The 14,203-nt window shown below is 33.7% G+C and overlaps 1 protein-coding gene across 2 annotated transcripts; it reads right to left on the bottom strand.

Annotated features, from left to right (window-relative positions):
- Positions 1-2,796: 2,796 nt before the first annotated feature.
- LOC128211126 (carbohydrate sulfotransferase 9-like) lies at positions 2,797-11,425 on the bottom strand. Of its 2 annotated transcripts, XM_052915551.1 has the most exons (4): positions 11,225-11,425; positions 5,859-5,950; positions 4,927-5,122; positions 2,797-4,721 (listed from the first exon to the last, which is right to left on the bottom strand). In XM_052915551.1, exons 1-4 carry the CDS (start codon positions 11,343-11,345, stop codon positions 4,648-4,650), a joined length of 483 nt encoding a protein of 160 aa, XP_052771511.1. In that variant the 5' UTR covers positions 11,346-11,425; the 3' UTR covers positions 2,797-4,647. The 2 variants fall into 2 exon arrangements, with proteins under 2 accessions (XP_052771511.1, XP_052771510.1); XM_052915550.1 differs by having other exon boundaries at positions 2,797-5,122.
- Positions 11,426-14,203: the final 2,778 nt, after the last annotated feature.

The following is a 14,203-nucleotide window of genomic DNA, read 5'->3' as shown; positions in this document are numbered from 1 at the left end:
TGGCGATATACAGAGACAATTGCGGTACCAATACCAGACAATTGAAGACAATATATGCCAGAACTCGCTAAATATCGACCAAACTCGGCCAATATCAACAAAACTCGTCTAATATGAGTTTCCTCCGTTTTGATTGGCTAAAAAACTCGCCTTATATAGGATTTGAGAAATGGGCCATTTATAATGGCTGTCGAAACTCGCCTAATATGAGAAATATGCCGGAAATTATTTTTAAATGTAGCCATTTTGTTTTTCGTTTTCCGACTGTTTTGAAAAATTTGTGCTTCGTATAAACTATTTGGAATATTTGAACCTATTGAATGATTGAACCACCTTGTACGGTTTGATATTACAGTTGTATTTAACCCGTTTGTAGATTTTACGACTATTACGATTTTGTACACCGACAAAATGGACGACAAAGGTGAAACATTTGACGTTTTGGCAAGTGATTTACGAATTTAAGACAAAAAGACATGCTTTCTTACAATGTACAGTGCTTTATTCATAAGTATGTGCAATGTCAATCTAAGGATGCATGTCAAAATCAGCAAAGTCAAGTCTAAAAAAGCAGACAATGAATGAGGGATAAATACGGCTTCACTGTGAATTAAAGGTAAGTTATAAGAATGTTTTTAACCAAAATGGCAATAGTTAATTAATAAAATACTTATTAATAAGGTGATTTCATATTGGCCCAGTTATTTGTCCTCAGTCGGGTGTATTTGCCTTCACCCTTTCGGGCTCAGGCAAATACAGCTAACCTCGGACAAATAACTAGGCCAATATGAAATCACATAATTAATAACATTATATTACAACGACAAACAGTTAAAAGTACATTTGAACGATGATATAACATTCTATTTATATTCGAACAATTGTTTTCGTCTGTAATTTGTTTGGTATGAAAGATCAAGAAAAAGTTAATCAAAACAGTTTCTGTTTCAAAACTGAATTGTTCTGTTTTGATCATGGGGAAGTTACTACAATGGATTTTAAAAGTAGTTCTAAAAGTTAATATTTTCACTCCTTATTTTACAGTGAAAATATCAAATTTCACTGTTGTTATTTCACTGATAAAACTCCATATTTCATCGAAAAGCATGATAGTAACTGTTATACAAAAAAAATATAATTATGTGACATTTTCCGACTAGTTCGTGATTTGTTCAACCTTTTATAAGAATATTTGTTATTATATCATCGCATGTTGTTGTTTTACACAATGTTTCGGACCATTTAACCTACTACACACATGTCAATTTTGATATTAATGTACATACGAAAACATATTTAATTGCGTGGCATTTTTCGACTTAAATGTGATTTCCTCTGCATATGACGACCAGCAATGGCTTTTATATTTTAATCAACCATTGACATTACTACTACTATCGTTCAAATTGGAACACGAATTATTCTAATAACCCTCTTTGGCAGTGTTGCCACTGCCGTCTCTGTTACGACTACCAACGCCGCTGTTTGAGCTTGTGTTTGAGCTAATCGTTGCCTCGTCTTGTTGCTGTTCCTAGTGCTGCCGTTGCCGTTTCCCCCGATCTTGAGTACATAATCGGTTTGCATTTTAAAGAGAGCTCTGAACAACCGCACGTAATTATTGTGCACACACCATTGACTAGATTATTGAATTGCAGTACCAGGTCCATTTCCTTTTTAGATTGAGTGTGTTTTCATATGTCGTTAAATTGAAATAAATCCATGCGTTAAATATATTTTTCTTTGGTTATTTTTGCATACATCGTATGTAAAATCTCGTTTACACAAGTATCAATTTCTTACGGTGAATAGTTTACTTCTCAACTGACAAATGTTAATTATATATCTATACCCGTAAAGGTTGTCACTTTTTGCAATCAGCACCAACAAAAGGTTTCACCATAACATTGCAATTGACAGCAAACATAAAAGCAAAACACATGCGTTAAGTCCACAACTGGCGAAATACGCAACCACATCAACCATCTCGTTAGAACTTCCAAGCAAAGAAGATGCTTTGCAAAACTATGCTTTGAAACCTCTTGAAATACCTTTATTAAAAATAATTTTGAAAACAATATAGACATTTGCTTTATTATTGTTATTATTACGTTTTTTTTTTTATATATTATGAAACGAATCGTAGTTATGTCGCAGGTCTGTAGATATGAAAGAGTTGCTCATAAATAACGCAGGAGTAACGCAAACGTATCTTGAAACTTAAATGGAGATTTGGGTCCAAATTAGTTTCATTCTTACCATACTATACTTCTAATTGCACATGTGTTATCTTTGATATTCACCTAGATACGGTACATATTTGATTTCGTGACATTTTCCGTTTTTTTCTGGGGGATTTTCTACATACTTCGTTCTACAATCTTGTTTTTATTTTCCCCGTTAACCACTTATTATACTCGTGTTTTGAGATATATTTCGACTGCAATTGTATACAACAACTTTTTAGGGTCTAGTTAAAAGAATACATCTTATATGTTATAGAGATAAAATGCTAATTCTCATTTCAATATTATAAATAAAGTCGTTTCAGGTAACGACACATCTGTAAATACACCCCATCCTGCGACTGTCTCAGCTCTCAATACTGCTACAATAATGTTGGTCATATCATCATTTAAGATTTTAAATCATAAGAAAAAAGTTTTACTGAGGAAACTATACAATACAATCATAGTCCTAAACACCGAAACTCCTATAATATGATGTTTTATACCTGAAGAATTGCAATGACTGATGCTTTTGAAGATGTATTGAACTAAAAAGAGCAAAACAACAGGAAAATATAATATAGATCTATTACTTTACATTTGCTTATGAAGCAATTAATATTTCTAATTGAAAAACAACATTGCACAAAAAGACGACATTCTTAGCAGTAAATGATACAAAAGCAGTTTTGACTATGCTCCATTTTACAAACATATTAACTGGACCGGATCTGACGTTTCTGGAGTGCTTTGTTTGTATTCCAATTGTTTGTAATTTTGATGCTTAATTCATTCAAATGTTGACAGGAGTTTTATCTTCAAACAATAGGTAAACAAATGTGTGCTTACTATGGTAATTTACTTGCAGACCTGTTTTACAGTATATGTATATGAAAAACTACAGGACCATGCTCATTAGCCGAAAGTGTCAACAAAAAACCTTAATTGAAGCATAATATATCAGACAATAAATATTGTTTAAATAACCTTAACACACAAACAGAAATACCCATGTTAGAATTGATTACTCTCAAAACAAATATCCAAGTATGCAAATAATCAGCTTAGCAGAAACCCTAATGGCTAATACAAGAAGTGTAAAAATTACAAAACTAAAGGAGCAGCCAAAGTGCCTAGGAACTACGTGATTCTATGCCGATATTGCGGGATAATATAAACATCTATTTAATATTTTAGATTTAATGTCACCTGACATTTATTCCATACTGCACCTTTACTACACTATGGTCTATACATATAAATGCAATGTGTTGAACAAAAAAAATCGGTTTAAGAGCAAAATTGATTTTAGGGAATAAGGACAAGTTATAATTTTCACAACTTGCGCGGCCTTTAATGATAATAAATGACCACAAAAAATGTCATATCGATATGTACATATTACAACTATTTAATGACACTATATAATAAGCATATGGTTGCGACGTTATCTATAAAATAAGTTCATTAATTGCGTTCCCTCATGTGCTTCGGATGGAACAATTATCATTTTAATGTCCTCAATATAAAAATACATAAAACTGTATGGTAATACAAAGTCTAAATGCAGTTTATCAATTATCTTTATATTCCATCCATTAATAAATGCATGGTACATCTAGCAAGACTTACTTTACTCAGAGTGTTGCAGAACTGTTTGGCGCTGATCAAGCGGAGTATGTTGGATGTTTCTGATAGATCTAAACCATGTTCTGTTTTATAATTGCCAATCAAAGTACCATACTATTATTCCTTGTTGTTTTTCAGTGGGAATATAATTAAACCTAATCCAAAGTTTAAAACCTAATATTACTATCGATGTTGGAGTAATTAAAGAAACCTATTGCTTTGTATTGATCCAATTGGCGAAATATTTCAGTATCATCGCTAAAATTGAATAAATTAAATTCATGTCTATACACTTGTTTAATACTGTCTAATATTTCCGCAGGAATATTCCTGTATGCTTCAATGAAAGATAACTGCTTAATCATACGTCTTTCGCTTGCTGTACTTTTCTCCCTAACTTTCTTAAGAACTTTTATGTAATCAGTCCTATTGATAGACTCTGCCTCTAATTCGGAGAGCGAAAATCCTGTAGTCCCTATAACTCCTCGAATCTGCAACTTCCGCCAGACCCTACGCAGGGCATCTGGCCATGACATGCACTTAACAATGTCCTTACGCCATTCGAAAGGTCCAGATACCGAATCTTGAATAGCGTCATGGGCGTGGAGGTCAGTGAATTTGGCTTTCATTGCATCTAGACTCTTGAGCTGTCCAAGAGCCGACAATATAACTGAGGTGTCATCTTTAAACGTTTCCATTTTGCCTATATATGTGTAGTTAACTTCACATGGTAAACAAGCATCCCACTTCGCAACATGACAGTCAAGAGGTTTCTCCTTCTTATCCGTGATAATCACATGTTCAAGCAGTTGTCGGAACGAAATATTCGCATATCCACATTGTTTTTTGTTAGCTTGTGAAAACCTACTGAAATACGGATTAGGTCCAACAAGTTTATCAACGTAAAGGGAAAACAGCATATCAAACGGGTTCCTAACAAACATAAATCGAAAACTTTTTGTTGCGTCTTTACTACCAACAGTCCAGTTTTTAAGGTCCAAATAATCATTGGAACGACTTATATCTGATATAGGCACATCAAAAGCGGTCAATACCGTACTATTTCGTGTACCTTTGTTGTTAAGCGCCATCATACGGAAAATCCTTTCCCAGAAGGTGGAAGCAATCTTACACAGTGGACAGTACACGGCGTTAGCATGCGGGTCGAAACTCACTCGGATCCCTTTATTCCCCGATCTATGTATGCTGTTCTCACATGCGCTTTGTAAAAACTTGGCTCTCGAAAACCCATCTTCCGCTGACAGATTCTTTATTTAAACAATCAAAGACTAAGCTAAACATATAACACAATAAACAAAATAAGCCCCTGGTCAGAGCCATTAACATTCTCAAAGGCCTTTTTGAAACATCCTCAATGGTGTAACATACCAAACATTAATGGTTTCAGTCATAAAGAACAGGACTTAGCCGACCTTTATGGAACGATAAATAAATAAGAACTCAAATATTTTAAGAGCTCTACAAATAGTTATACACCTCTTCGATTCAATTCAAGAGATTTCCAATCGAATTAGAGCAGGTATATCCCGAAATCATTTGGAGAACATTACATTTCAATTGAGATCATTCGAGATCGGTTGCATTGAAGAGCTCTTAAATTGAGTTAGAGCTACATTGATTTCAAAATCAATTTAATACTTGTCTAATTCAATTGGAAATGTCACCTTATCACTATTTTTATCTGTATTATTAGAGCTCTTTTCAAATGATTTGAGAAAACCCATAAGTGATAGTGACAATGGGTTTGTTGTTTGCAATACTTATATAATGATAGCTAAAATAATAAGTGTCCTCTTCAAATTAATGAATTTTGATTAAGCATTGTTTGTTTAAGTATTAACCATTCGAATTTAATATTCATATTAAAAAAAAATAGAAACAAGCTCAGTAGCCGAAAGTTAAAACATAAGAAAACATTTGGTCATGTGGTTTAAGAGTGGTTTAGGATCTTTAACAATGGAGTTAACATTTTGCTCCTACTACCTTTGTATCCTTTATTGTATAGCTTTTCTTTGCATGTGTTGTTAGTACGAGCTCTTGAGATATCATCTTTTCTTCTGACCTAGGGACCAGCTCTGGAACAAGGGAACAGTACAATGCTATAGTCAATGACGACAGGACATCGGCTTTAGTCTTCTATTGGCATACAAACGTTTTTTTGAGCTCTCTTATATAAACAAAAGAGATAAATAAAACATTTATTATATGTCTTTCAAAACAATTTAGATTAGGTAAAGTAGTTAGATTGTTTAAGTCAAGATAATTTTTTAAAATTGTGAGGTTACATATACCAAAAAAGGTTAAAATATTCGTGTTAATTTCAAAATGTATTTTCCATTAATATAGAACAAAATGATGAAAATCATTTTCACACATACAAAAACCATAAACATGCTTCTATTTAGTTTCCTGTCAAAATGGTCCAACTGTAACTTAAAACATAAATATTTTTCTCAAAAGGTCTGTACTCCGACTTGTCCATAGAAATAGCCGCTTCAGTTTGTTTACGATCATTTGATTCTGCGACTACGCATAGGGAGACGTAATGAAAGTCCAAATGTTAAAATCGTTGCTTTAACGCGCATTATTGTGGCTAGTATCGAACTATGTTCTGATACGTAAATACGTAAAGGGGTATTTGCTTGATAGTTATCCAAAATCGCACATTGAATTACTGGTCATTGATTATATTTTGTTTGTTTAAACAGTATGTTTAGATAATCAATACATAATGGAGAATATAAACATTAAGCATAATCGATCCATTATATGTGAAAACGCAAGCTAAATTATATTAAAAGGCATAATGTTGGTCGAAATGTATTGACATAATTAAGATTTGTTTTTAAGTTTATACAATGTTTTCGATTCAGCCTTTCCTATAGGTGTAAAGTTCGTGTATTAATTAGTTATGTAGTTACAATATGTGATGGTGTAAATGACAATAATTCGTATTGGAAACTGTAATGGTATATGGGATAAAGTAAATAAAGTCAATAAATTTGTAACGAGGTTTTTAAAAGGAAGTAAATAGAGGAGTACAATTTATTCTGAAAAGGAGAAATGACATGTCAAAAGGTAGGTTGTAGTCAAATCCGTTCAAATTATGAGTCGGAGTTTGTTGCTGAGTTTGATAATTGTTTGGCCTCATTTGAACATTTTCGAATGCGTTTGGTCGTATGAATCTTTTGACCCAAAGAGCAGGAGTTGAAGTGTGATTGGTCTGGATGTATATAACTTGTAAACTAGGTAGAACGAATATATTCATGCCAGGAGCAGGAATGTGATACCTAAGTATGTAAGTAAAGTAACGTCATTATTCTTTGTATTATAGATAAAAACTGTCGGATCTGATGGACCGTTTATCATTCCAGAGACTAAAAGTGTCTCAGCTTTTGCAGAATTAAAATGAACCAGCCAACGTTCTGCTCAGATATGCGTGTTTGCCAAGACATCTACTTTCTTAATACGTAGACATGCTGCATAATTAGCTCATAAAAAACTTCATATTGTATTAGTAAACCTATAAAGAAACACGATGCATTTTTAATCACGTGCTTGTAACGCATGAGAAGACAGCGGCAGACCACAGCAACAGCGATAGAGATGATTCCGGAGTATCTCATTCTTATTAAGCAATTTTACTACTGATAGCTGAAGCCTATTGATGAACAAATTATTTTTGTAAGATAAATATTTATATTAAAAACTACAGAAACAAGCTCAGTAGCCAAAAGTTTAAACATAAGCCCCGTTTTATGCCACAGTGTAAACGCCAAGGACATAGAACACAAAAACAAACAATCACAAACAAGTAACATGGAACAACAGCACAAAACTCCACAAAGAACACACTATATATATATATATATATATATACATATATACTATATAAAAATATAGGTGTCTTTATCAAAGAATGTTAGATACCGCCTTGGAACGGTCAGTAAAATGTAAATGTACTTGTGGTTTAAACCAGTTTGTGTGCACAACTTCAAAAACGCATTTCTATTATAGGCTAGTGCAGCAAAGTCTACTGAGACAAAAAAGTGGCCTCCACAGACCATGTTCAAGTTGACTGAATCAAAGTACAGAAAAAAATGAGCAAGGTGGAGTGCAAAGTTATCCTATTGCAGAAGAGCAAACCGTTATATCAATAAGCACAGTAAGATGAAATGGAAGTTTGTGTCCTTTCAAGGATTTCGTAAAACGAATGGATTTTACTCTTCACGATATTATATTTACAACAATACCAAACATGTGAATATGAATATAAAGCAGATATGAATTCAAACATTGATTCCAAATCTTTAACGCAATCTGGAAAAGTACCCTCATGTAGCGGTAGCATGAATATGGTATTGACGATTCTCTACTACTACTACTACTACTACTACTACAACTAAAGAACAATAAAGTTCCAAAGAATATTTTGAGTATACATGAGCAAACATTTCTTCCAACACTGGATCTTCAATTTGCTGTCAGTCTATGTCGAGACAACCTGCGCAGGACCGTCTGTATTATACACCTCTTGAAGATGGTTACTCTGTAGCCTCAATAACAAACTATTTATTATAGAAGAATATCGATGTATATTATAAATATCCACAAAAAGAATGCTCGGTATATGTTCTGTAACATGGTCCATGTTTGATATGAGGAACCGAAGATAATGGATCCTTAATACTTGGAGTAAAAAAAGATGCCTAAATCAGGATGTTATATGTTCAATTGGTATAACTTTGGATAACTCTTAGCAGTAGGGAAATATGTTTGTCTAGTCACATAACGACACCAGGAGAGTATAACAAGAATCTGGAATACAATTAGTGCATTTATGCATTTGATACACCAATGGTATTTTCAATGGCTAGGGATAATGATATATTTGTGAATCAGCAACTAACAGGTTTTGTAAGTGATGAAATACTATGTTATCAACAATCAACAGAACTTGTATCTGATTCGATATTTATAAATCAGCAAACAACAGGAAATGTGACCGATGTTATGCTCGAGAATCAACAATTTACAGGATCTGTAGCTGATGAGATACTCCGGAATCAGCAAACAACAGGATCTGTAACTGATGAGATCGCAACCCTTCAGGGAAAGGGACATCATACAGTAAAAAGATATGTGAAAGGTCAAATTATTCATCCGAAAATAATACCATTATCATAAATTGTTTAATCTATAAGCAAGCACCTATATGCTGCTCAAGATTGTTGCACGATTTTCTCAGAAATCGGATTAATTATTATAGACATTGTTGTGTTATCATAGAAAGACAGTTTTGTGGTAGTATTTCATTTATCAACTGCTACGGTCTGACAGTTATTGAATGCTGATGTGATAATATTAACATGTGATTCGGATCGAAAAAAAAAAACACTACCAAATTGTTTAGTTTTGTAGATGAAAGTCATTCGGAACTCCTCGGCCATTTTATCGAAAACAACCTCGGACATATTTGGATGGTTTACACACTCAAAAAGTGGTACGTTTAAGTCCGCTGCAAGTAGATCGCGTAGTTATTTTATTTAGCAGTTAAACTTTGTGACTTAACTCTTGGGATTCCTCATTATGTTTGCTATAATACAATTCAATGACAATAAATTTAAACTTAGATCAATAAATACAACTCTAAAACACTACATTTACCTAATGATATAATTAAAATTTTACGAACTACTTCAACAGATGTACCGGCATACATCCGAGGTTTCGATAAAATGGCCGAGGAGTTCCGAATGGATGAAAGTATATCCTTTTGATTGATCAGTTCAATAAAATAATATGGTAAGTGTTTCGACAGAGATGCGAGTTCACTTTTTATTAAAAAAGGGTTGCATACTGTACTTAAAGGATAGGTGGAGGCAAGCATTTTATTTCCATTTAAATGCATTGTAATGTCTAACTTATTGGACTGGACTTAAGATAAAATACAACATCTGATTTGTGTATAGATAAAAAATATTGCTTTTATTTCTTATATCTGAAAAGGGTTGTCTGTGCCAATATTTGCAAGCAATATACGAGGTATTTAATCGAATTCATTGAATGAATTCTGATACGTGTTTGCGAGTATAAACACCAGAATATTTGCCTGCGTAACACATTCATCGTACCATGAGTACAAAACACGAATGCCTTCAATTATCGTATCCGTTGAGCATGTATAAGTCTTTATTATGATATATTATTGTAAAAAAATGCTCTGCTAGAGTCTTCCTACCCTTATTCCAGTTTTATCATTATCATTCAATCTTTGTTTATCGTGTTCTTATACTTATACTGATGATATCATCCGCTTTGCAAATAATGCTGTAGAATTGCAAGGAAGTCCTTTTATCGTGTTATTGAGTATTGTGATCGTTAGTAATTGGTTGTGCATACTGATAAAACAAAAAAGGATATATATGAATAGAAGACGGATTATGGCTTACTTTTATTTTACTGTAATGGTAGTAAAATGAGTATTGATAATAAGTTTAATCATCTTAAGTCGTTTGTACTTCTGGTGGGTCTTTTTCAGAAACCAAACAATTCAAAGGCAGGTCAAGCCTAGTAGAATGAACGTTACTTATATGTATTCGATATAATCCGGTGTAGGAGTACGAACAATGCGGTGAACATGTTAACAAATACAATAGACGAAGTAGATTCAGCATGTTAAGCACATTTTTTTTAAATCACAAACCATTTAGATACATAACCTATACAGATGGAAAATAGCTAATGCTCTGAGATGGTAACTATGCTTTGATTCACTGTATTAAAAAGGAAGAAAGAAAAAAACATGTAACACTTATATATAAAATTACTTCCGAATTTGTATATTTCGCAATGTATTTGGACATTTAAATGTTTCAATTATTAGAATGTATCTACACTGCGTAGTTATTTCAATTTAGCAGTTTAGCTTAAGGACTTAACTTTAAGTTGTCTTAATTATTTCTGGAACAATATGTACACTTCTTTTGGAATCTATTTGAACTTCGTACTTACAAAATACAAGTTAAAACTACTTTTACTAATGCAATGTTCGTCGTATGGAGGAGATGGCCGAGTTATTCCGATTGACACCCTCACGGTATGGAGTTCGAATCAACGACCATTGGTTTATCAGAAAGATGCGCTTTTTGTCAACCTGTAATTCCTATCAATTTACTTTGGTGAAATCATGCCTTGCCATTTTAATCATTTGGATCCAAAACTCACTTCTTATAATAGTACATTTACTAAAATACACAATACAAGCACCTATTCTGAAGACATATGTGTGCAAAATAATATTGAATGTGTTATATTTAATAACCAAACAACAAGATGAAGATTCCTACCTGAAGTGAAATGGTTTTTGGGGCGGTTTATAAACACAAATATCCCGACTGCCATCATCAGGGTCCATACCACAGCATTTCTCCGCCGACGCACTAGCCAATGTGCTCGTCTCAAAAACATTTCTACTGCTTAAAAGCAGGAAAACATCCGTCTCTCCAAAAGTTTGTTAGCTATGAATATGCTTCCGCTTTGCGTTTAAGATCGAATTACGCACTAGCTACCGAACCGCATATGGTTAGGGTTTCTCATATCGGCTGACAACCGAACCACGGAACTGATGTTCGAATGAAAGAATATGCTTGAATTGTATTTAGTTTTGAAGGATATGAAATTAAAATATATATTGGCATTCAAAAGCGACCAAATAGTATAAATGTGCTGTCGCGTCCACTCTTTTGACCATATACTGTTTTTCATTCAACAAACGATCAAATCAAAGCGAAAAATAGCTGCAGTACCAATGCACGAATATAAGGACACGTAGTACCAAACTCAAAATTAACTACTAATTGAATAACACGTAATGACTAACAATCAGCATATTCGAGTTTTTTTTAAATGAAGTGACTACATGCAAATGGCTATTCTATCATCAAAGGTTGTGTTAAATGCATGTGAGATAAACTTCTGTCACGGGATTAGGTATCCTATTTACAATACAAACCAAGGTATGGCAGTTTAAAGTGTGTTGCCTTATTTCGACCTAAATAGGCAATAAAATGACCGAATATTTCATGTCTAAGGTCAAAAGAGCAATATCTGTATTGGTTTGATTCGTAAATGTTTTTCTTTTTTTCTATTTCACATAATCACTTTTAAATAACATCAACATAGTTTCAGTTTACTATGCATAAAAAGTCAAAGCACACAATACATCGTTTGATTAAAACTGTAATTGACCCTAATTGAAATTGTAACTGTAAATGCACCCAGTTGTGATTTATGCATTTTCATAAATGTATTTCCATAAATCACTAACGCATCACACATATGTTTAAAAAACAGAACATAAACTAAATATGAACCGGAGCTTACCATCATCAAGCTATATTTTTAGACTACAGCCTTTGATACAGAATGCACTGCCATATAACACGGTTGGAATTTTCATTTTAATTGTAGCTTTGAAAAAACCCAGATCAATCTTTATTGTTTGTCAATGCATTCAAAAACAATAATAATTATTTTACAAATCATTTTTATGCATAATTGTCACAAATATGAAAGTAGATCAAAATGTTTTTTCAAGGCAATCCAAGCACATTATTGATACGTTTTCTGCAAATTCTATGCACAAGGTCAATATCAAATTTCTGCAGTTATAAGTTAGATAGCAAAATAGGTCAAAAGATTAAATGAAAATGTTTTCGATGTAGTTTGAGCTTCGAATTTGACATCGTGCGCCAAAAGTGCATAACTAATATGATAGTTCCAAGGGAATTAATCTGAAGTAAAGATCAACGAAAAACTACCCATCGTGCTTGACATTTTTATCAATTATATTTCAGGGCCCTCTCCGGAACACCCTCCCCACCGCCTCAAAACACATCAATTGCTTGCGATGGATGCGGAAGAGAGATACTCCCCTTCTGCGTTATGAAACGTTTGAGCTTGTTTCTGTAGTTTTTCACATAAGAATTGAAATTGTAAATTCATGGAGTGTCATGGCCCTATCTTAACACATCCATATGTGACTTATCACCATTCCGGTTTCAAATAAAGCCAGATTGATTGTACTTTAAATAAGAAATATACCCCTGGGTTATCGCCGGTCAATGTTTTTTTTTTAATTTCTACTCCGATATACGTATATTTAGCATAAATATTTTTTTTCTCATCAAGGGAAACAATTGGTGACAGATAGATCTAGGGGTTATGGTTCTTTTACTATATACTGTTATATTAAAATTCTGATATAAGGAACTCAACATTTACACCTATCATATGTTTATGTCCCACAATTAAGCCTTTTTTCGCATGTAGCATAGCTGGTCAAGTAAAAAGCTACAAATAGTGCTCACACGTTACGCAAATGGCTTATATTTTACGCATTTAGCTTCATACGCGATATTAACAGTGCTAACAGTGACCGACAATCGCATTAAAATCAGACTCATTGTATTAGATCGGCTCTCGACAATACGTAATGGGAATGAAACATTCTGCCCCATTCAAAATGTACAGGTTCCGGCCGCCACGTTTAGCTATGTTTTGAATCTTGACAACGAGAGCAAACGTAGACGAACAGGGCTAAAACGTGACCAATTATACTGTTCTAGAAATTGTTATTTCAAATATGTTTAAAATTCGCTGCTGTTTCCCAACAACGTACTACAACATGGCAACAAAGTGGCGGGATCGAAGTTTAATGAAGCAAAAACCTAGCAAAAACTTAAAATAACGTGAATATAGCGCGCCCCGCCGATTGATGCACCCTTTGCCTTTGATGATACGTTATGCTGCGCTATGCGATGTTGTTGCCTCGTTCCTCGTTACGCGTTATGCCACGCTTTGTCACGTTATGATACGTTGTAATACGTGGTACTCCATTATGATCTGCGTAACGCTACGAAGCTCTACATTGCTTGACGTTGCGGTACGTTTCTGCTATATTTTGGTACGTTTTGATACTTTGTCATTCGCCATATATTATATGATCTGCCGCGAGAAGGATGTCTGTTGCCATCCGCCAGAGACCGCATATAATCATCTCTATCCAGGGCCGCAAATCATTTTGTTTTTGCTAAGACTAAGTGTTGAACCTCTTGATAATATGTATAAATGGCGTATGCTGTTTTAGCCCTGGACCAAGACATGCTGCAAAACATGTTACTGCTCAATAGAGAAGAGGATACAAGAAGACGGGGGAGCGGGTCCCACGATCATGTGCGACAAATGTACCTTACCAGGAGGTCAAATCAGTAATTATTTATTTTATAATGAGGCTAGCCAGTCAGAAAGTAAATAACGTGTTAAAA

This window comes from Mya arenaria, chromosome 12 (assembly GCF_026914265.1).
Source record: "Mya arenaria isolate MELC-2E11 chromosome 12, ASM2691426v1".
NCBI classification, from domain to species: domain Eukaryota; kingdom Metazoa; phylum Mollusca; class Bivalvia; order Myida; family Myidae; genus Mya; species Mya arenaria.
The sequence above is the reverse complement of the archived record's forward strand: the minus strand, read 5'-3'. Positions and strand labels throughout refer to the sequence as shown.